The 23,723-nt window shown below is 41.3% G+C and overlaps 1 protein-coding gene across 2 annotated transcripts in view; it reads right to left on the bottom strand.

The window, feature by feature from the left end:
* The window catches only part of trappc9 (trafficking protein particle complex subunit 9), a 184,612-nt gene that overhangs the window by 133,352 nt on the left and 27,537 nt on the right, over positions 1–23,723 (bottom strand). For both annotated transcript variants that reach the window (XM_078290323.1, XM_078290324.1), the window contains 4 exons: positions 15,043–15,128; positions 10,757–10,883; positions 8,602–8,734; positions 3,426–3,589 (listed from right to left, as the gene is read on the bottom strand). In XM_078290323.1, coding sequence (XP_078146449.1) covers positions 3,426–3,589; positions 8,602–8,734; positions 10,757–10,883; positions 15,043–15,128 — 510 coding nt within the window. The remainder of the gene's footprint in view (positions 1–3,425; positions 3,590–8,601; positions 8,735–10,756; positions 10,884–15,042; positions 15,129–23,723) is intronic.

Below are 23,723 nucleotides of genomic sequence, written 5' to 3'. Positions count from 1 at the left end.
TACCATTACCTCACTGAGCCATGTGGGCTTTGCGCAAGCCATGGAAATGGTAAAATGAGTCAATCTATTTCTATAGCATTCCTGACTTTGCCCAGCTAGTAGAGGCTGAAGAACAATAGATCTGCAGCCGATTCAGTGTGAAAGCCTGATAAAGGATGAGGGGCTTTGCTGAACACACCGAAGTCTCGCACCCTCCAGGTATGTTTGAGCTGGTTTGATCTATTTGACATGTTGATGCTACTGAAAAAATACTGAAAAATATATGCTAGACAGACTACTGAGAGCACCTCTGGCAGAGGGCTCTCGGTTTGCTGTTACACACCTTCCCCCACCATACATGACGTCTTTATCCCAGATTGACTGGGTCTGCAAGAGAAACTCTTTTGAGTTTCCAGAAACAAACTCAGTCCTTGCTTGCTGTGAGACAAAGCGAATCCACCAAGAACCATGAGAGATTGATACAAAGAATGTGAGAACAAGGAGAGAGATGGGGGGGAAGAGACAGAGACAGTTCACAACTGGCCGCAGATGCCTTAAAAACATAAATAATAGGTGTGCCATTCCAGCTTCACCAACTGTAAAATGTCTGGAAGAAAAGTTTGGATTGGAAAAAGCCTAATTTACAGTCAAGCTTGTTCTAAAGAGGAGTGAGAAGTGAGAGTTTACACTTGGCGGTAAATATACTCTAATGCTCTCAGTGCGCTGTCAATGAGCCATGAAGTCTACATCAGGGACCGTCATCACAGTTTGCCTTCCTCTACACTAAATACAGGTCTTGACATGCTTGTGGGCACATGACAGGAATATATTAAAATTGGAGAGAATTATCTAGCCAGGCAGTATAATATTGACAGGAGCCGCCTTATAAGACAAGACCTATAAACATTAGCCCATGGCTGGAGGATACACAAGTGGGGTTTTTCTTCAATTAAACACAGAACCCTGGGCTCACTCTGGAGACATCAGATCAATTCTATATACAGTATATATGGAATTGATCTGACACACACACATAGAGGCTCCCAGCTCCTTCTCCTTTACTGATTTGTTGTGTCAACAGACTCCAGTTGAGAGCATTGGAAAAAAAAGAGTTGCTAAACAAAACTTATGTCTCTTGGGCTTGTCCTTGATCTATTGCCTCGCCCCGGTTTCAAATGAGCCAGGCAGAGATGGTTTTCAGTCAACGTCTTATTAGGTGCGTTCTGTGAATAGCAGTTCAAGATGTTTCATTACTGGGTTTCTGACCGGGTGACAAAGTGGGTAGGATGACACTCAGGAAAGAACGGCACTTGAGAAACAGCCTCTTCATCTAGAGACTTTGCTGGTGTAAACAAAGAGTGCGGCACAAAAGGACAAAGCAGAAGTTAAAAAAGCAATGTGCTCTAGGTGTCAGGATAACTGGTGGCAATGTTTGGAGGTGTAGGATGTTACAGTCGAAGTTCCTCTCAGTTGCTACTGTGTGTATCACTGTATATAGAGTTGCCAACAACTCAGAAGACTACACTACTACTATAGTATCAAAGTAAATTGGAATCTCCAAAAACATTGCTGTTCATAAAGATGAGAGAACACCTCTAAAATCATAAGAAAAATATTTGTACATCCAGGAAGCCTCTGCAGGAAGCCTCTGCAGGAAGCCTCTGCAGGAAGCGCTAAAGACATACTTCAAGCTAGGATGATGGGAAATGAAGCAAGGATTTAAAATTAAAATTACTGACCAAACTGTGCAGAATGGTGAGACTACAAACGACTCAATACATATAATCCAACTCAAATGTAGTCATTAATTTGATGACAAAAGGATTGTTATACTGGATTCATGCACTGAAATAACAGATGTTTCAAACCCTAACAAGTTAACCTGAAAAAAACAAACACTCAATACACCTCAATATGATGTAAAGTTCTTCAGAGGTGCACTTTCCATTACAATGCAGTCAACCCCCTCTTGTTCCTCCTCCACTGTCTACAAGATTAACTGTACTGCAAACACCCAGCCTCCTCATGATGTTGTGAACACATTTTCTAATATTGGAAGTAAACTATTAATTTACTTACTCCATATGTAATTTCTATATATTTGTCAAATTTAATTTCCTCCCTTTCCATAAAAGCATATCACCAGACATCCACGCTAATTGCCTCTGTACAATTTAGCGAGGCACTGGGTTTCCGCTGTGATTTTAAAGCCAAGGTGGATGGGGAAGCTTTTGCCCAATGAGAGGCTATTAGGCAGACTTATGCTGTGGTAAAAACACCTCTGATTTGTTCTTTTTACGTTTTGTTCCTTTCGTTACTTGACAATACGTTCCCTGGGACCTCTCTGACTGAATGAATGGCGGTTCGCAAACAGTTTGATAGCACCATGAAGGGATGGAGGTGGGTTATTTTTTTCCCCGTTTCCTCAGATTTATTGGTCCACATCACATCAGTCAAAGATGGAGGACAGCAGTATGAAAGGAAAGTACAGTGAGGCTACAAAAATGTGGCGTTACTTATTATTGCAGATTGGCTGCGTTCGCCGGCTGCGTCTTCAGTGCCTGTGGTGGCTTTACGGATGCCGGTTCCCTCAGCCTCAGGCTAGATGCCGTTTCAAGGTAGACGGCTCATCAAAATGAGTGGCAAGTGTTGGGGTGGGAATTTGACCAACTGCGGGGGAGGAGGGCATTACACTTCGCTGCCCACAATATGAAAGGTTGCATATCGCAGCTTTAACTTTGGCATAGGAAGTTTACTTTTCAGCATTGCAGCCTCAGTGAAATGGAGAGCTACGTGACTCAACTGTTGATCGAAAACTTTTTGTCAGGAACATATTGCTGCTGTCAGTTGGGGAAATTAGGAGTGGTGAAGAATAAAGGGTGGGAGAGAGAGAGAGAGAGGGAGAGAGAGAGAGAGAAAGAGACACCCAGAGTGAGAAAGGCTGCAGATCCGAGGACCAGAGCAGGTGTTGAACAAAGAGATGTAACACAGAGTGAAAAGCCATGGGTGCATGAAAGGTGTAGAAGCAAAGACAATGAGCAGTGACCTCCCTGGCACCGTGGGCAGGGGAACTGCACAGGGCCAAAGAAGAGACTCACTAGGGAGGTGAGGAGTACATCAAAGACTGCCCTGACTGATCACACACACTAAGCACAGTGCTGCATATATGGAAAACATAATAATCATGTTCTACTGCTTGTATTTTCCACACTCCTTCCATACATCTTCCACACTATATGCTGTAAATTCTTATATTTTCATTCACATATTTTCACTTAATATGTTTGTTTCCCATTATTTGCTGCAGTAACGACCCAATTTTCCCATGGGGATCAACACAGTTTCATCTAATCATTGCTGGAAACCTGGGGACAGATGGAAGTAGCATAGACAGACAAGGCTTTAAGCCAGTTTTGATGGTAAATCTGCCCGATAGGGGTACCGACCTTTGGTGCTGACGGTCTTGGAGGTGAGCTCCAGAGTCTCTATGTCCTCGGTGCCGATGTTCTCCAAGGTGATGGTCAGCTGCTGGGTCTCTCCGTTGAAGAGCTGGACGGACACAGTGCTGGACAGCTCCTCTTTGGACATGGGCTGAGGTGTGTGGGCTGACCTGTGGACGACAGAGGAGATATGCAGCGGTTTAAGGAACAGCTTTATCACTCGCACTGTTTTAATGTACTGTTTGTTTTTTACTGATTCTCTTTCAATACTCACAACTTTTTTATTACTTAAGGGGCAATAAGTAAGATTTTTACTGCCCTATAGCACAAAAGGTGGTTGAGACTTGTGTAGGAGGAGATCAGCTCTATCAATGTTACAATTCCTACTGGTCGTCGATAGAGGTTGATAAAGGTCATGGATTACTGAATGACCCTTTAAACCTAAGTTTTTTTTTTAAATCGTATAAGTATAATCTTATAATTTTCAATATTTTGGTTTTCTGTTTTGCTTACTGTTGCTTGATGGATGGATGCAATGTGGTTCAACTTGTCCACTAGATGTCACCATGATAACACCCCCCCCCTCCCCCCCCATTGCAGGTTTGATGCCTACAACAACCAAGGTGTCCATCAACAGCCATTTTCAATAAGAGTGTCAGATAATGAAGGAATGTCCTCTGTCTTCTGGTGGTTGATCTGTGGTAGATTTACTGACTTTATCTGACTTATCCATTTGCTTGCCAAGAATGAATGAGCTCCATGAAAAATTAAACACTAAACAGCCGAATATGGAGTTTCAGCAACAATTTATGGCTAATTGTAGTTTATGGAGAGTGGATATTACAGTTTATACGCACACAAACCCACCACTCCTTGTGATTTATAATAAGAAACTTTCAGCCTTTTTGAATAAACAATTTTTAAAGTGTAAATCTATGCAGTTTTATAAATGAGGCTGCTGGTGCTGCTCCACTACAGTCTTGTGTCCCTTTCTTCCATGCACATCTTTGACAGCTGAAGAGTGAGCTACTTACTGCAAAAGTGTTGTCTGTCCACATTAAGGCAAACTGGTCTTACATAAGACTGTCCTAGCATCTCCTTCAAACCAAGTGTGTTTACTGAGGTCAATAATTGCGCTAGAATGCTCTCCTTACAAAATTAACACATAGCTGCTGATGTACCAAACATGGCTTTCTGACAGATGACCACTTTCCAATAATTCTCTATGATTGTCATTATTTATTGAAACATTTTCTAAGTGGATAGAGCCATGAACAATTCCTATTTAAGAAAGCCTATTTTATAGGAAAGTATTGACTGGGCTACTGCTAATATAAACCTTCAGTGCCTACAAGATTGTTTCTTGAATTGATGGGTACTAGAGAAGGTGTTTCTAAAAATATGTAGTCTAATATGTAGTCTAATTTCCTAGGAGTTATGCTAGGAATTATGCTGTTAAATGCTGTTAAATTCTGACAGATTACCACTTGCCAATAATTCTCTATGATTATCTATGACAACAGGCACATAAAAATAAAATAATCATAAATAATATGGTAAGCAAACAATTTGAAAATAAACAATTATAAAGGATGTGGTAGGGAACATCCTCATCATTCTCATACAGTCCCTGTAAGTTTATTAAAACCTTTTCTAAGTGGGTAGAGCCATGAACAATTCCTATTTAAGGAAACTTATTTTATAGGAAAGTATTGACTTAATTTCTGCTAAGTACACAAACCTGGGCTTATAAACCTTAAAAAAAAATTATAAACCTTCAGTGCCTACAAGGTTGTTTCTTGACTTGATGGGAACTACAGAAGGTGTTTCTAAAAATATGTAGTCTAATATGTAGTCCTAGGAATTGTGCCTAAGTATTTGCCTATTTAGTTACATCTATAATTACATGGTAACCTTACTATTCTTACTATTTTTATTTACCTCTTATTTATACCTACTATTTACCTGGTAAATACCTAGTACTTAGCATGACTGTGAAAGAGTTACCCTATATTTTTAAAAATAGATATGAATGATATTTACAAAAAAAACAGTAAAAAAACAACAAACAAATGTGAGGGCTGAAAAGATTGCTTAAGGTTCATGTACATATGCTAATTTATTTCCTAAGTATAATTTACAATAGTACTCAGAGTAACACATACCTATTGCTCAGCTGGCCTTTACCCACCCAAGGTTTCTCCCATTTTGTCCTAATAAGGTTTTAGGAGTTTAGGAGTTTCTTAGGAGTTTTTCCTTGTATGCATCGAGGGTCTAAGGTTGGCGGTGCCAGGTAGGCCAGTTTGTGTCTTGTGCTTTGTTTTACTGCCTTGTGTTTTATTCTGCTGCATACTGTACTACATCATTTTGCTCTGTAATTGATTGTCGATTAGTTAGCTCTAGGTAGGCACGTTCTCTGTACAGTCCTTTGACACATGCATTTGATTAAGGGCTACAGAAATAAATGAACTTGACTTGACCTACTGATGGTCACTGAAGAAGGAAAAGGTAATTAGAGGTTAAGGAGGAAAAACAACCTCCATGCTGCTTGAATGCATTTTTCCAATATTTTAAACAGACTGAGAGTAAGGTGAACAGAAAATCAAAGTCGACTGAAAAAAATCAACACTAAAAATGAGATTGAGATTGAAAATGACTGATATCGTCATCTATCACCAGTATACATATTAAATAGAACTTCTCAGTCTAGCCTAAATATATTAATGACTACCCAGCAAAAAAAGCCCTTGCTGTGTATGACATCAATCTTACATAGAGCTTGCAGGTCCAGAGTTTTCAGAAGCTGTAGGCATCTCTCTTCTCTAAGTAAAATCGTAGTTAAGGGAGTGTGCGAGACCATGAGAAATCAACATGTGCTCTCTACAACTTCATCATACTTCATTATGCTTGAGCTTGTTCAGCATCATAACTTCAAACTGGATGTCAACAAACACTCTCCCTGAGGCTACAATATCAATGCCTGGTCCTGACTGTTTACACTCTTTCTGAGGGCAGATCAATGAAAAAATCACTCTCTAAAATGTTGTTACTCATGATGCAAAATCCTCTTAAGCTGCATAATAAAGCATTGATTAAAAGAAATGAAAATCGAAATGTTTTTTTAAATATATTTGCATATTTCAGTAGATATTATTCTTATCCGTTACACTCCAACAATGATACTGTATTCTAAAACATGCCTGAAGGCGTAGATCTATAGCCGATGTTCTGAGCATTCAAAGACACTATGAATAATAAAAACGAATGTTTAGCACTGGTGTTAAACATAAGAACAAAAGAGAAGCCATAAGCACTGCAGTGTTGCGCTGGAGGCTAACAGGATGCGAGGGCTCTGAGAAGTCAATGAGGCACTTCATAGGCTAGGGCCGAAGCTTAAGGTCTACATTTGGACCCAACGAGGACCCAAGAGACCATGAGAGACATTTTTATTCTATTTGCTTCATGTTTCTGCTGTGGTACGCTTCTAAGACAAGAGAATAAAAAGATTTTCCACATCAAAAGCTGCGTTTAAAGGCATAGCTCTACTGTCAGAAAGATTTACAAAACTCCAATAAGGTCAAAGGAGCAACAAAAACGTCACATATTGGACACTGGACTTCTTTTGCAAAAGATGCAAAAGAATCCTTTTTATTTCAAGATCATAATGAGCTTCAGGCTTCGCTTATAGCTTCTACAGGCTCATGAGCCTGGAGTGATTTCTCCTCTGTTGTGACTCCTACCTTTATGGGGTCAAATGATTCACTTCATCTAACATATGTATCTACAAACATTTTTGCATTCAGTAAGGGTGATTCATAAAATTTCATGACATTCACGCATGTGTCATAAAATCATGTTGCAGTGGAAGAAAAACCACCTCCTAGCCTGATGAAGCTATAGGCGAAAAAAGATTCTTTTACACCAAGTCTGTTGTCTTGGGACTTGGTTACAGCCATAAATGTGTGGCATAAAATTTCATAACATTCACATCTATGTCATAAAATCATGTTGCAGTGGAAGACACCTGATACTCGGCTGTTTTAGTTAGGCCATAGATTATAGCCATTTCTGAAATTATTTTTGAATATGAAAAAATGCTTTAATTTTTACAAAAGTTTGAGAAAGTTCTGTTGCAAGGTGTCACGGGGCATCAGTATATCGTCAGCTTTAGGAGCATGTGAAAATTTCCCAACACCATTAAAATATAAGAGTTCTGCAGGCAATAACTTTGGCTGTCTTTGATGTTTTGTCATATATTGAAAGTGGTTCAATGCACAATTCTGCACCCAGGTTGAGCTCCTCGCCGCCTACTGCGCGATTTCAAAAAATGCAAGACACTTGGTGTGAAGACTGGGGGAGTGGAGGGGGGTTTGGGGTTGGAGGTGTAGTGTTTGTGGGCATGTGCACGCGCGGATGGGCTGGGGTGTTAAAAAAGTTTTCCTCGAGCACAGCTGCATCTCCAACTGAACACTGGCGGCTAATTTTAACCACTGGATGGCGAACCGAGCCAGGTTTAGTGAGATAAATATGGCAGCGGCACATTTGGGCTCTAATGTTGATAATATGACCGCCGTTCAACTACATAACTACATAGTTCTAACTATTAGTTGCTGTTTAAATGTCTTTAGCTGTCAGAATAGAGTGAGAGTAACTTGTACTATTATCAGTGTTAATTGCCCAGTTTATACCATGGTCTTGCCATAAATCAGCCATGTTTAAACATATTCACTCAGAGAAAATATTATTGGACCTTTGTTAATCTTTTAGTGAGATAGTCCCTTTGCAACTAGGAATTTTTAATTATAGGTTCACAAAAACACCTGCCAATCAACCTTGTTAGCCAGTTCACCAAAACACATTGTGCGATTCCCCAAACTTAACCTCATGATGCATTGCTGTGCTAGATACAGCTTGGTGAAACTAAGATATTTAGTGAAAAAAACAAATTCTATGAATAGACTGGCATCCATTGCCTGCACCATGTCACTGAAGCATTGGTGTTTGCTTGCATAAACAAGGGCTAATGTTTCAATGGTCTAAGGAAACAGTAATAACATGGTTATGTGGAACCCATAGTCATGAATTTAGGGAATAATTATCACACAATTATGATAATGACAGCTTTGGGTGTTGTTATGCAGATGAGGCCATGGACTGTATAAGGGGGCAGAGAGCTTCTGACCGTGGCAGTGAGGTGCTGAGCTGCAGACGAGGCAGGGAGGGAATGACCTCTACCAAACAGCCACTGGTCTTCACACAGGCCAGGCCCTCCAGCAGACAGTCACTGGTCACGCCAAACACTGACGTGTGGTAACCTGGGGAGGATATCGGATGAGAAAAACAAGCATTATAAAACGGATAGTTCCAGTCCTCAGGTCTGGTTGGCTGAGTAAATGTTCAAAGCTGCTGTAAAATACCTGATAAACACACATCTTTGACTGCATGCCAGTTAGCAGCAAATAAACAGCAAAGAAAAATCACCACTCACTACTTATGCATTTCTTAGTAACACTCTTTGGCAGAAGATAATATTTAAGCCACTTGAGGCCGTGGTTTACAGTAATTTCAGAATAGTTAAGAGGGGTGCCTACCAACACCTGTTATCTGTTCTAAAACACTGTAAACCACGTCCTCAAGTGGCTTATTGTTAAATACAGGACAGGAAAAGATGATTAGCCAAAGCGGACTACATTATATTGAGATCCCAAAGTTCAAAGATCTCGGTGTTGTTCCCACTAAAACTAATGCTTTTACAATCCATGGACTGACTCCTCAATTGGTTCATGGAGAAAGGAAGGTTACATTGAGTTTTGTAGTGTTTCCTCTAATAGCTCAATGCTCTCTGAAGCCCCGGATTAAAGAAGGCTCATTTATCCTATATGAGTGAGAGGAGCAATACAGAGCAGTTGTCTGGGCGACCTGATGCTTCACAGGGGATAGAAGGGAATCATCACACTATCCTTCTTCCTTCACCATTTAACCAAGCCCAGTAGGAGCACCTTTTGTTTAAATTGAAAAATAGGTAATGCTGTAAATTCAGTGCAATTTTATGTTCTGGATATACTATATATCCAGATATAGAAAATTGAAACATATAACAACAGTAATTATTTACATAGAATGCCAAACAGTAACATATAATAATGAGAATAATAATATAGGCCTATATCGCATTTACCATCAGTTGTTGACATGGTTTCCAATGCTTTCCGCCCTCTAAATGTCACATCTCAGCAACTCAGTTATCATAGAAAATTCTGACTGTGGAGTCAATACAAACTGGCCAGTAGGGTAATGCTGTTTCGAACACCATCTGACAACTAACAAGCGCGTAATTTGTGATAAGCTGCGACCAGCTTGGCGCTTTGAGCAGGGATCAGGCCAGCCAGGACGCTTGGTGGCATGCAGCGCCAACACCGACATGCACATTCAACAATTAGGCTGCAGTGGCCTACATGTTTTGGGGGAAGCCAGTATGCGTGAAAAAATGGTTGTGCTAAATTGACTCATTCGGGATTAGAACTCAGGATCTCTGGTATGGTAAACCTGAGCTGAACTCAAAGTGATTAAGGCTCACAATGTCATGCACACAGACCATCTCACACTGTAAGGATGCTTCTCTGCCTCTTTTCTCTCACCTTCTTGACAAATTTGTTCTACCCAAGACAACTTGGGAAGCTCGTTCTCCACAAGGTTACAAGTATTGACTTGGCATTCTTGGATGTGATATTTAGCTGTTTCTTGTGAGAGGAAGCCTCAGGAAGGGGATTTAATTTTAGCCAATTAAAAAACAGCTTTGAGGTAAATAAGGGTGTTTGGCTGGAACAGAACAGATAACAGGAGAGGAGTGGCTCTAAAGAAGATATTCAAATGAAGTCGTACAAAGACATTTGTAGGCACACTAGTGCCAGTTCGCATAATTTCAATTTTGGGGCGCATTTGCATTCGCATTTGACCAAAATGGTTGCACTTTAGAGCCATGTGCCAATGGGGTGAGGTGATTTCCCTCGCTCCACTAGTATGAAGATAATGTCACTTAATTAAAGAAAAAGAAAAGAAAGAAGAAGAAGGAGGAGGAAGAGGAGGAAGGAGGAGGAAAATGAAGAAGAAGAAGAAGAAGAAGAAGAAGAAATGTATTTGCATTGGAAACAACTGAAACTATCTCACTCCATTGGCATATTCTTCCACTTTTAAGAAAAATAGGATTTTAAGACTTTAAGAGGCTTGATCTTGCCTGATTTAAACAGTGTATATGCAGGAGCAAGTGTATGCTGAGCAAGTTTGAGCAGCCTATGTTTAACATCTGAGTGATGGAATAGCCTTTCAGCTGGCCTCACCATTGACAGTGATGTTGCCTGCTGTACGCGGGACGCCAACCAGGGTGACGGGGTACAGACCAGACTCTGCAGGCAGGGACAGGGCCGCAGGCAGGGATTCAAACTCCACTCCAGAGGTCAGCAAACCCTGGACAGAGGATAAAGTAAGATGTGGCATGATATACATATATTGGTAATACATAGAGGTAAAAGCCAAATCTTAAATCCAAACATAAACAAGGTACCAATAATCATATTGTCCCCCACAGATGATGCAGTCCCCTTCTGGGCCAAACAGTAGCAAATATGTCACCTTGGTTTGATCTGTAACTGTAGCGCCAGTCAGTGTTATTTTGGAAATGCCAGATTACAATGGTGAGACGCATAATTTCCACAAGTTTCGACAAAATACGATCAGAACTGTCTGAGATATTGCATGTTACAGATGGATGGGCGGACAAACGATTTCATCATGGGGGACGGCAAATGTGAAAAGCCAAAACAGGACATTCACACTCAGATTGATTGACAGAACTCTTGGCATATAAACCGACTACATAAGCCAGCCGTGATCATGAGAAGATCAGATCCAAATCTATTTTGAAGGAGTAAAAAGTTTGCATCCATCTGCTTTCATTGTATAAAAAAAAATCAATCAATGTGTTAATACTGTAAATACTCCCAATATGTGTGCTGAAAAATACCATATTGACAATATACTTTCAAAAATAACAATGGGGGTCAATTGGGGTCAACTTTGCTTCTAATCAAAATTGAGCCTCTCTTATTAATCAAATCTCTCAATTCTGATTTGACACTTTGTGGAAGCCACGCTGACACGGCCCCCGTGTGCTCTGGAGTAGCAGAGTGACACACAGCTGTCTGCCTCTCCAGTAATAGTTCAGTATGAAGTAGCTCTCCAACTGTTCCATGTGATCCATCATCCTAATTCACCCATGATGTCCTGCAGATGAAATCTCTCTCAGCATGTCATGACCATTTCCCACGGAGAAAATTGCTCTTGTTCACACCGTGAGCAGAAAAAAAAAAAAAAAAAAAACAGTGCCACTGGAACCATGTCCGCTGGAGAAGAAATTGAAAACGAGTCCTATATGCATACACAACAGGGAAGGAGAGGGATCGGGAAATTTTCCACCGGCCTGGAATATTATATAGTTGACTTTGAATGTGTAATCACGCCCTATCTCCGGTGAGCTGTATTTACATATGCGGGACACTACGGTTGGTTGCATGAGGTAGACCGAGGTGACGTAATGGACTGCATCAATCCCAAACCGCAGACGCTACCTCACTGGAGGGAAGGTTGCAGCCGAGCCGAGCCGAGCCTCTGAGGTGCCATGCCTGTGATTTAAACAGCGTCTTTGGCTTTACTTGGTGGAGATTATATCCCTTTATTGGATGGCTGAAATATCAGTGTTAACCTATTGGAAATAATTCATTTGCATTCAGTCTTGAAAAGGTTAATTAGAGTTTCACTTACAATAACGATTAGTCCAAAGCAAAGCCAATTGTATCGTTTGAGCTGGTGTTCGCCGACTTCATTCTAAATCATTGGGAGTGTGCGTTTAACCTTTCCTTTTGCTTTGAATCACAATGCTGTGATTAACAGGATTATTTGCTGCTGCTAACACGTAACTGATATATGCATCTGATAGCAATAAAAGATTCATACAGAAAAAGGCAGACAATGTAACAAATATAGGTATTGATTCCATTTTGAATTCATTTACCTCTAAATGTCAACGCTAAGCATGAAATAAGAAATTAAAGGTAGAGTTAGAAGTTTCTCAATCATAGATGATTTATACTGTTTTCTCACTTCATGAAGTAAATGATAAATCCATCTTTACTGTAAATCACCCAGAGGGCTTAAGTTAACTAAACCACTTCAGAGCCAGTCTAAAATCAAAGTACCAAATTCCACTGTTTTGAGAAAAGCAAATAAATACAGCTCCCGACAAGGTGAGATCTCTTTGTTTGTTGGGAGAATGACGAGGGAATCTGATGTTGACCCCTGTGAAAATGAAAGGGGGAGTAAGTGCACCGCTTGAATAGAAAATCAATAAAGCACAAAGCAAAGCTGGGTATTATTGCCGAAGTCGTGTGGCGACTGAGAAGGAGGGCTTGCCGAACCGCAGGGTCACCTTGGTGATGGGGAGACGGGAGAAGTGCCCTTGTGTGTGTGTGTGTGTGTTTGTGTCCCTGTGTTTGAGTGTGTGCTTCTTTTAAGAGTTGTCTGGAGCTGGTTTATGTACAGTGGATAGATGGTAGCTCACTGTCCGCGGTACACACGAGCTCCTGGCAGCTTGCTGGCGGGCCGCCGGTGAAGAGTCACCCTGTCTCTCTCTACCTGGATGACACTACAACACCACCTGAGGTTGCCAGCTGCCGTGGAGCAGCGAGGGGCTTCAGCCTCCATCTGCGGCCTGATCAATTCACCTGGAGGTGGGAGGGAGTTGATGACAGCGTGTAGGTGTATGTGTGTGTACGCATTTGCTAGCCATGACCCTAGCCTCCCACGACAGCGAAGACAATCATTTCTCATCACCAACTGACCTTTTCTCCTTTTTTTGTTTTCTTCTCTTTTCATCTTAAAGCTGCACTGAGCAACTTTGCAAGTTGGCGGCTCCAAGTGGAAGCGAGAGGTAACTGATTGAAAACTGTTGGAACGTCAATACCCAAAAATCAATGTGCATAACTAGTAAACTCATGCTTACCAGCCTGGCCGGTCTGTGATGCTTTATACCAAAGGAAACCAAAGGGACGAGAGAGGCAAAAGATCCAATGTTGGTGAGTCCAGCTTTGCTGCTCACTGCTGTTTAGGATTTCACTCTTAAGTTTTAATTCACCTCTTTCTGTGGGTGAAGAAGTTTTCCATACCCCACTTCATTTGGGCAAACAGGACGAATCTACAGCATCTTAACTTGGGGGTATGGGACACTGTTCTCTATTACAGCGCCACTTTGAGATTCAGGCTGATAAGAGGAGTGTATTTTTATCTAAAAATCTTGCCTAGTGCAGCTTAAACACACACACACACACACACACACACACACACACACACACACACACAGAGAGACAACAGGCTGGTTATAACTCCTCCAGTGTAAAATCTTCCCAGATGTTCATAACGGTGTGTTGTCTGTGCTACCTGGGAATGCAGCAGCGTGTGCCGCTATCAGGCGACGCGGGGCAGCTAAATCACCCAGTCAGACCTGTCCGACTGCATTTGGGTTCAGCGCTGAGACAGCCGCCACCATTAAGGGCCCCCGTCCCCGTTCGCAGTCTGCCACGAAACTTTCACGGCAATTTGCTCTCGAGCTTCCAAATAATTAAAGGCAACATCAATTTTGGCAGGTATTACATTGTGAGCAATGCTTTGTGCCACCGCTGTACAGCAGATGAATCTAGGCCTCTCCCCGCTGCCCTATTATTGAGTCTGATGATTGCTCTGCATTTCAATGTTGTCCCACATCACTGCGTTCAAAAAACAGACACACCAGTAAGCAGGAAGCAAAGCGATTTTATTCAGCAATCATTTGCATCTGTGAACCTGAAAAAGTGGCTGAACTAGTGTTTGTGTGCGTGTGTGTGTGTGTGTGTGTGTGTGTGTAAAAAAGGCAGGGAGGGGGAGTGACAAAGTACATAAATGAGACATGGATGGCACAAAAGAGCAGGCCAATGCTACAGTTGGGTGTCCTTTAATAAGGAAATGCTCAGGACTTAAGAGCCCGCTGTCGCTAAGCAGCTATTAAACAATGTGGTTAAATTGGACTCCCAGATGTCTGATGGGCTCTTTTCAAACTTGGTTTTACACAGAGAGAGAAGAGCGAATGGTCTCTCACTTGCCTTAATAAAGAAGCGATCCGGTTTGACAGGACGGCGTGTGAAACCGTAAAAAGTAATGGCACCGCAGGGGTTTGATTCCGTATTGTGCTATTTTCTTAGCGTCAGTAGTGAGAAGAGTTTGTCCTGCCCATCCGAGGCGATCATTACAATATTAAACTGTCAGGAAAAAAGCTTTTAAGGGGCCTTAATTAGGCTATCAAGGATAACTACAACGCATTATCGCTTGCCCTGTTGCAATCCTTGGGTAAGTGCAGAGGGAATGTTTATATTAGAAGAAGACCATGTCAGCAACCTCACATGCTTTCACAAAGATACTTCAAAATGTAGAGCAAAAACACACATTAACTCAATATTGAAATCTGAGGCTCTTTTTCAGCTACATTGGAATTATTACAGCACACTTTCAACAAATTTAAGCGTAATAAAATGTCACTGACCATGTTCTCCACGCGCAGTTCATAAGGCATGGGGTTATAGACCATGAGCTGCACCTCGCAAACATCTCCTTGAACCCACTGGAAATCTAGGAAAGAGAGAAGCCACACCGACACATTAGAATAAGCTCTCAATGCTATAATCAATTAGGAATTAATGAGGTGAGGAAAATACAGCATTACATTGGACCTGCTATTGAAAATCATAAAAGGGAACTTTCAGCGGTGATGTGCTGGTGGAAACATGTAAATAAAAAAGATTTTTCCTGTTTAATTTTGCAGGTACTTCAATTAGAACCAAGCCATTCATGTTTAGTTGGAATAATTACTGTATGCCTCGAGCTCCTCCGCTTTATGATGCGCGACTTAGCTAAAGCAAATAAAGCATCCAGCATTAAATTGCGCCGAGCCTCCGTAAATATATACATTTCCTGTATATTGACAAAATCCATTAGGCAATGTGGATTACTCCGGGCAACTTAAAACCAATTAATTTGAATTGATGCTGAAGCTGCTCAAGATGCTGAAGCTGCTCAAGATGTAATACAGACTTTTCAGTGGTTCACCGTTAGTCCGCAGAGTTAAATTTATTGAGCTGTTGTGACGAGCAAATAGCAAAAGACAATGAGATGTTATGGTCTATCAAATTATCTCAGGACCCAATTAAATGGACTGCAGACTACGGTAAGCTGTAAAAGGCAGGTTAACATTGCATTATGGGTATTGTGCTCAAGCAGGCTCTGTCAAAAAGCTGTAGTGCTTGCCTCATCTACTGTGAGTACAATTGGGGCCTTAACAGAAACAGCCTAGGCCTACTTCTACAAACTATGAAAAGATTGTAGGTCTATTCTGCACTCTGGATCCATCACTCATGTGAATGGGATGTTGAAAAAACCTGCCGAAGAATGAGAAGCCATTTGAATCCCACTGTAGCCATACCCATCTCCATTTTGAAATCGAACTTATTCTAGTCCATTTGGAGAGTCTATTGCCGTACATGGTCTCGCAAGAAGAAGACCTCAAAATCCTAGCTTAGAACCTGGCAGGCGGAGGGATTTGTGAAGAGCAAACTCCGGCCGTGCACCTTGGGAAATTAAAAGTCAGTCAAAAGACGGGTATCTATAGAATATGAATGTGCGGAAAGCCCCTCACATCCTCGGGTCTGGCTCACAGGCGCACTCTCGTAGCCAGCCAATTAAATGTGAAATATGCCTCGCAAAAAAGAAACAACAAACTGAATGGCTGCCGTATCATCTGCGTCGCCTTCGGTCCAAACTCCTCAGGTGGCCGTTGAGATTCTGCACAGATCTCCGAAAGGCGGCGGCACTCAGAAGCCTTGACGTGCGAAGCAATAACGAACGCTTGGAGTCAAGGCACGGCCGAGCGGTCAGTTAAACGCCGCCCCGCGTTTGTGTTTGGTTTCTTAAAAGGCAAATTATTTTGTCAAAATGTTTCTCTGACCAGAGAGAGAACTGAAGATGTTTACCGGTGTTATTTGAGGCCTACAGAGAAAATATGCTGTAAAACTATCAGCAACAGTAATCTCCCATACTGAATAATGCATGCACACTACGCCTGGGCATTGGAGCATAAAACATGCATGTGAAATAAAGCAACCCCAGAGCAGGAGGGGTGGAGGGGGGAGGGGTGCACGCACACAAATACACACACACACAAAGAGTAGGCCATTCACATATCCTTATTTCTCTTGGCAAGGTGGTAATTGGATGAAGCACCACTCTATTTCATGCAGTGATGCATAAAGCGATACACTGGTGACCTGTTTAAAAAGCCCATACAGAACGGGAATAAATTTGTGCGTGCTTCATTTCCGCGTTCTCTTATCGCCATTTGCAAAGCACATCCTCTTTCCACTAAAAAACTAACCGCTACCTGTGACTGCATTTGAAGTTCTCAAAGGCGATGTAAATGGAGCACCGAACAGCAGGGGGGGGGGGACACTACCCTGCGCTCGTTCATTACAGTGACGTTTGTATCATTGACGCATCGGTTTTACTTTATACAGAAGATTTCCTGAGTCAGGGCAAGTTTCGGCACTGGCATGAAAAGTGGGTCAGAGCGGGGTTGTTGATGGCTTGTCTGTCATCTTTCCACAGAAAGTAAAGCAGCAGCAGACACACCACACAAATGAGCAACATTTTAAGGTGTTGGAGAAGAGCAAATCTGGCAACCACTATGACCAACAGAATTTTGCTACTTTTTGTTTATTATAGTGTCCCTATTCAAGGCAATATTACCCATCTACATTTTCAAATGTTCCCCGTGTTGCATGGGGAGAGTTAATCTGCAAAATCCTAATTGTTTTACGGTAGAATACGGTAGAAATCAAACAAGCATGAGCCAGCTCAAGGATGGTGCGCTGTACATACACATCCCAGGAAGTAGCTCTGTGATTTTCTAACTGTAGTGGCTACAATAACGCATTCATTTAATATTTTGCTCAGCAATTCTCTTAGTTACAACAACACTGTGCTACCACAGCACTTTGCTGTTAACAGCTGGAGTTTTTAAAGTCAATGTAGTTTCAGTCACTCCAATCATGCAAACCCCCCACTCCACCCCAGCGCCTATAAAGCTACCGCACTTGTTACTTTAAAAGCAACTCTAGTCAATAAATGTTTCCTACAAAATTAATCTCCATGTCAAGCAATTACTAATGCAAGGAATCAAGCACCAGGAAATCCACCATTATTCATTAAATTTGCTTTGGCATCCTGGTATAGCATGAGGCGCTCATCAAAACCCTATTATGAATTATTTCCCATTAGCACTTTAAATGTCAGCAGACCAGTGGTGGAATTCAAATTGAGTTTTTTGTCTTCTTATTTATTTTCCCTTTAACTGCAGAGTGTTTACCCAGCTACGTTTAAGTAGGCCTGCTGGTGTTATTGTCTCACATCTGCAGGAGCAGAAGCCAACTTTAGCGCTCTCATGTGAGGAAGGCAATAGACTTCTCTGAAACAGGTCCATCTGCTAGCTAATGATAGCAAGGTTTAAAGGATTTGTCTCAATCACAGTTGACTGAGGGCATCCACTTGGCTGAATACAATGCCCAAAGCAGTTTTGGAGAGTGAACCAACAGTAACTATGAACTTTTCAAGATTTATAGATCAGGGAATACTATACATGACCAGTTTCAGCCTGAAAAAAATGAGAGAAGAGAAAATTTCTTCTTCTGTGAGAGGTCCTGCCAGACTTATGTTTGGAGGATAAGAGAGGATTCTGGCAAAGCACCATTGCCTGCTTAATGAAACAGGTAACACACTGTGTACTGGCTGTTTGCTTTAGTTATCTCTCTGCCACTCCTTTCAAATTCTACTCCAATTCCCATGCACACTGCAGAGTTTTAGAGATGATGCCATTTAGCGTACATTGAACATATAGCTGATGCCACCCAAGTATGCTTTGCAAGGCTCTCAAAAATTATATCGCATCTCACATCTAACAAACACGATATCTGAATCTCTTGTCTTCTAGCAGTGCACCATCTCAGAATACAAGGTCATTCATAATTTATTGTAATTCTTAGGATAAATGGACAAATATGTCATAGATGTGTCACAGAGGTGTCACAAATGTGTCGTACTTGACATAAATCTGGCACTGGCAATCATGGCTTTAACTGTATAAAATGCTACGGGTATTAAAGAAATGATTAGAGCCACCAAACAAACCTACCAGACAGTGTCTTGTTGGTGTTTGTTTGATGGTGGATTCTGCTGATCCCGTAGGAGGCGGTCCATCTGTCTACTTTAAGACCAACCAGAGTCACCGCTCTGCTGTCCAAATTGAAATATACTGTATGTGTGTCACAGTCTGGCCAATCTGAAACAGATCGTCACTGGGCCTTTTGCCCAGGGGCCACTTAAAATGTAAAAAATAAAAATAAATAAAATAATAAAAACTATGTAGCCATTGGTTTCCATTACATTGGCTTTCAGATCTGATCTTTTCTGAAGCATTCATGTTCAAGACATCTTCATCAGAAGTTTCACTGATAACTGTGACATCTTCCATAACAGCTGGTGTGCTGACAATCACAATGTAGGCATATTGTATCAAAATGAATACAGTTCCATTCCATGGGGTTGACTGGGAGAGTCTTGAAATTCAAATGGATGGGAAGTTTTTGTTCCAAAACATAGTATGGGCAGGAAAGTGAGTTTTGAAAGCCAGAAAAAAAAAATCGAAAATTTGTACCGATGAACAACCCACAGATATATTATGGTAATTTTGTGCTTATATTGTGGTAATTGTGTGCTATGGGGCAATAAAAACCTCACTTATTTCCCCTTTAAATGATTTGTTCAAAAATTAGAAAAAACAAATAACCACAAGACTAACAATAAGTCCCTCTGTATTTACTTTTGGTGATGTCTCAAGCAACAAAACAATGCTAAAGCTGTATTGTACTTCTGAGCCTGCACAGACCCCCCACCTCCATCTATACCCCTATTTCCCCTATGAGGGCTAACTGAAGAAAAATCCACCTCCCTGTATGCCGATATACCACTGTAATAGATAGCCTATCACCCACACCAAAGGGAATGGACAGCAGTAGACTTGGCAGTTCCTAAAACAGAGTCTCAGAGCAATTATAGGGAAAACAATCTCCCATTAGAGAATCCCTTGTTTTATAGCTGAACATCAGTCTGATTCATAGCAAGTGACTTGAAGAGAAACAAAACACACACACATATATTCTCAGCGTCCACACGCCTCTGGTTTTACAGCCTACCGCAGAATGCTAATAACTCTGATTCCGCATCAGCAAAATGAGTGAGGGGGAAGTGAGGGTTTGCTCTAAAGCTTTAAGGGTTTACAGTTGTGGCACTTGTAGAGAGACTGTGACTGCCAATTTCAGCTTATCACGGTCATAATGAAGCTCTCAGGAACATTCCCACAGCGCACATTTCATTGATCACAAAGCAAGCACATAGACACGAGTCTGAAAGTGTCATTTTCACTTGTGAGAATTCCAGGCTGTATGAGGACATTGAAGGGATCTACACAAAGATGACAACCAGAGAATTAACAATTTGAACAAGTATGGCTTTTCATCATGCAGCCTCCATGACATGACTGTAGACTGAAATATAGTATAGATCTTATTACTAATGCTGAAATTCTACGCACATTTAATACATACTAAACAAAATGTACAAGACTTGTGAATAGTGCAAAGAGTGTGTTCCACTGCAGCAAATAACATTGAATAGATTGCCTGAAATGGGAAAAAAAAAATGCATAAAATATAGCCGCAAACAGCCATTAGTGGAGTCCAAGTCTATGGGGCAAATGATTTGAGAGTGAGAGTATAAACTTGATTCATCATTATGGAAAAGTTCTACACCTCAAATATAGAATATTTGGTGACAGTCCTGCAACTGCAGGTGAAACGGTGCCTGACATATCGCCATTTGAAAAATTGCCAATTTGTCCTGATGGCGGTGCTAATCAGCATGACCAAATGTGGTCTGACGCACTTTGGGGCCCCTTGTTAAAAGGTATGTTAAGTTTGGATGGTCTAGCGTTAAGCATTTAGGAAATATGCCTCCCGTCCTATTTATGCGTCTTCGCTATCAACTTCTGTTGTGCGTCACGGCCAAATGGTTACAAGTATCACAATTTTGTGAAAGGTAGGTAGTTGAAATATGAAAATTTGGTGGTGATTAAGGCAACTCTGTAGGAGAAATCTAAAAAAAACAGTTGCTGTTGCAAGGTTGGCCTGATGGTGGCAATATGGAGAGTGACCAAATGTGGTCTGACATATTGGTTGGTCTAGAATCAAGTGTTTTGTTGTTTGTCTAGGGTTAGGGTTAGAAAACTGTAACGACTGAAATGAAAACCAATTTGTGCAATGGATTTGTGTTGAGCTGCTGAATCTGAGAAAAAAAACTTGTGATTCTAGGCCTTAAGAGTTATTGCCCAAAATGTAAACTTCCGTATATGCAATGGATTCGGCTTAAGGAATCCGAGGGGAAAAGAAGCTATTGGCCGAGATATAAAGTTGCTTGTTATAGCACCACCATCTGGCCGATCAGTGTCATTTCTGTTGCCTGAGCAGTGGGGAAGATTTGAAACCTATCCACCATATTTGGCTACTCTAGGACTTATGGTCTCTGACGTAGAGATCATTGTAGGGCAGCAGAAGAAGCAGAAGAAGAAGAATCCTGACAAAGACAACAGGGTTTCAGCCCTACAGGCTTTAACCCCAAAATATGTATTTGGACGCTGCCACTAAACAGGACAGAGGGAGGTCAGTGCAGCAGCCCTGGAGGATATTAACTTAAGTGTTGTTTCCCTGCTCACGAGCGTCTCTGGAGGCAGAAATAATACAGAGTTCAGTATGGGAAGACATGCCTGCACGTGGCCGTTGTGTGATGAATGCATGTTCACAACGCACACGTCGTCCAAAGACATGCTTCCTGCGTGCCGGAGGACGGCTTGAAGGAGTTAAGACAGAACTGTAACTTCATTAGCTGGCAGCGAGCGCTCCAGAGGTGGAGGGACCGAGACAGAAAGGCGTGTTTGATTTAATCTCCAGGGCCTCACAGCACCGCACTGTGCCAAAGGAACATCTGATTTCCCACGTCTTAAATCTTGATCAAAAGAAGAGAACTGCTTGAGGGAACGTATGATACTGGCCTTTAATTAAAAATGATATATGGTTCAGTCAGTGATGCCCACCTCTGATGATGGATATGATGCAGTTTGTTTGATTACATATTTATAGTAGAATTGATCATTACTACATTGGTTGTCTACGGGAAGGCCTTAATCGGAATTGATTCTAATGTGACATTTTGGTGAGATGAAGATGTTTCACTATTACTACTGGGTATTATTATTATTTGTGATCATTAATGCAGAGTTTTTACTTCCCCTAGTGTGTTCTACAACTATCATCTGTAGATGGACAATGAACATGTCGACTTGTTTTAGCCTGTATTTTCAGAAGTGCTGCAAACATAGGAGATAAGGAGCAATTTGCAGGTTGATGCCTTACACTTATGGAAGCATACAGTTAACTATATTGAAATGTTAATGCCAATTGGAAAATGAAAATCCCACAATAGCATTTTATATTCCACTTTTGGATGCATTATTTGTCGGGCTGGCCTGAATGCCATTTGACGGTCTTCCAATACGCAAACACTTGAATACTCGTTCTCAATAATAGGCCTACTTGTTCAAAATAACAATATTAAAAATTGTTTCTTATCTAGGCATTGCAACCAAATCCTCAAAGCCTGAAGCCCAGGCTAATTATTGCAGTTCAAAGTACATCCATGGCGTGGAGACTTGGTATCAGAAAACCCACATGAATGAATGTGGTGCCGCAGCACAGGATTTTTCTTCACATACTTACAGATTTCAGATGATTGATCAAACTCGTCGTGCCCCCTGACAATTTGAAAATGAAAATGGAAAGCCGTTTGACATTTCATTTTCAAAGACTTGTCCTACTTTGTGGTTAACAATATTCAAATGTTAATTCAAATGTCAAAAGAGAGAAACCGCGCCTTCAAAGAATGACTGGCAAGTCAGTAGACCGTGAAAATATTAATGCAATCGCGCTTGGCATTGCTTTTTCATTGTCATTAATTTAGGGTAACGGTGAGGCAATTCAATTGCAAAAGGGGGCGCTGTTTCTCTGTTCTCACAAATTTCACACAAAAGTGAAAAGAGAAAAAGAGAATTGTCAGGGCTTGCACATGGCAACCCCATTAATTATGACTTAAATGTTGCACACATATATGAAAAAATAGGTTGCAGTTGTTTTCTTGCATTTCAATTTTCAAATTTGAATTAAAATTTGAATACTGTACTATACTACCACAATGTGGGGTATGTCTAGGTAAATGACATTTCAAATGACTTTTTCATTAACATTTTAATATTGTCAGTAAATGTGCATATTAGTACATGAAAATTCAAATACAAATTGGATTATTGTATTTTGACCCAAATAATGCATCCAAAAGTGGAAAATGGAAAGGCTATTGTGGGATTGCATTTTCATTTTCCAATTTGCATTAACATTTGAATATAGTTAGCTGTGCGCTTCCACATGCACTTTCTGCTTAGACTTACACAATTAGGTTGCATCGTGATCGTCTCAATGAAGACAGGGCTGTACTTTTATATACATAGACTCTGACACAGAAGATGTAAGCTGGAGCTTCAAAGGGCCTCGGAAGAAGGGGGGGCACTGCTTGATGTTGCTGACTCAGCATAGGCAACATGTCACCGTTGATGCCGAATACCTGAAGACCAGCGCAAGCTTCAAACACACGGCCGCTCCACGCTGCACGGCTTGCTACGCTCGCCGTCTCATTGCCACTCAAATGTGCCGCAAATTTGACTTTACTTGATGACTCTGTATCTAGCATTGCATGAAACACTGAAATGGATGCACTCCAGACACAACGCAAACAAGCTGTGGTTTTTCACATGCCAGAGATCTCCAGTCAGGAGAGCGGTGACTCACTACTGCATAGCCTTGAGCCTGTTGCTGCTCCTTTCATCCTGAGTGACGAATATCTCCTTCTGAGGCAGTTGGGGAATTTATGAGGGGAAGGCATTAATTCAAAATTGGGCCAGTTAACATGATAGGCCTCGTTTACAAGGACACTATGATAAGACTCTAGGCAAGGGGC

Source organism: Centroberyx gerrardi, chromosome 19 (genome assembly GCF_048128805.1).
Source record: "Centroberyx gerrardi isolate f3 chromosome 19, fCenGer3.hap1.cur.20231027, whole genome shotgun sequence".
Taxonomy (NCBI): domain Eukaryota; kingdom Metazoa; phylum Chordata; class Actinopteri; order Beryciformes; family Berycidae; genus Centroberyx; species Centroberyx gerrardi.
This window is presented reverse-complemented; position numbering and strand designations above follow the sequence as displayed.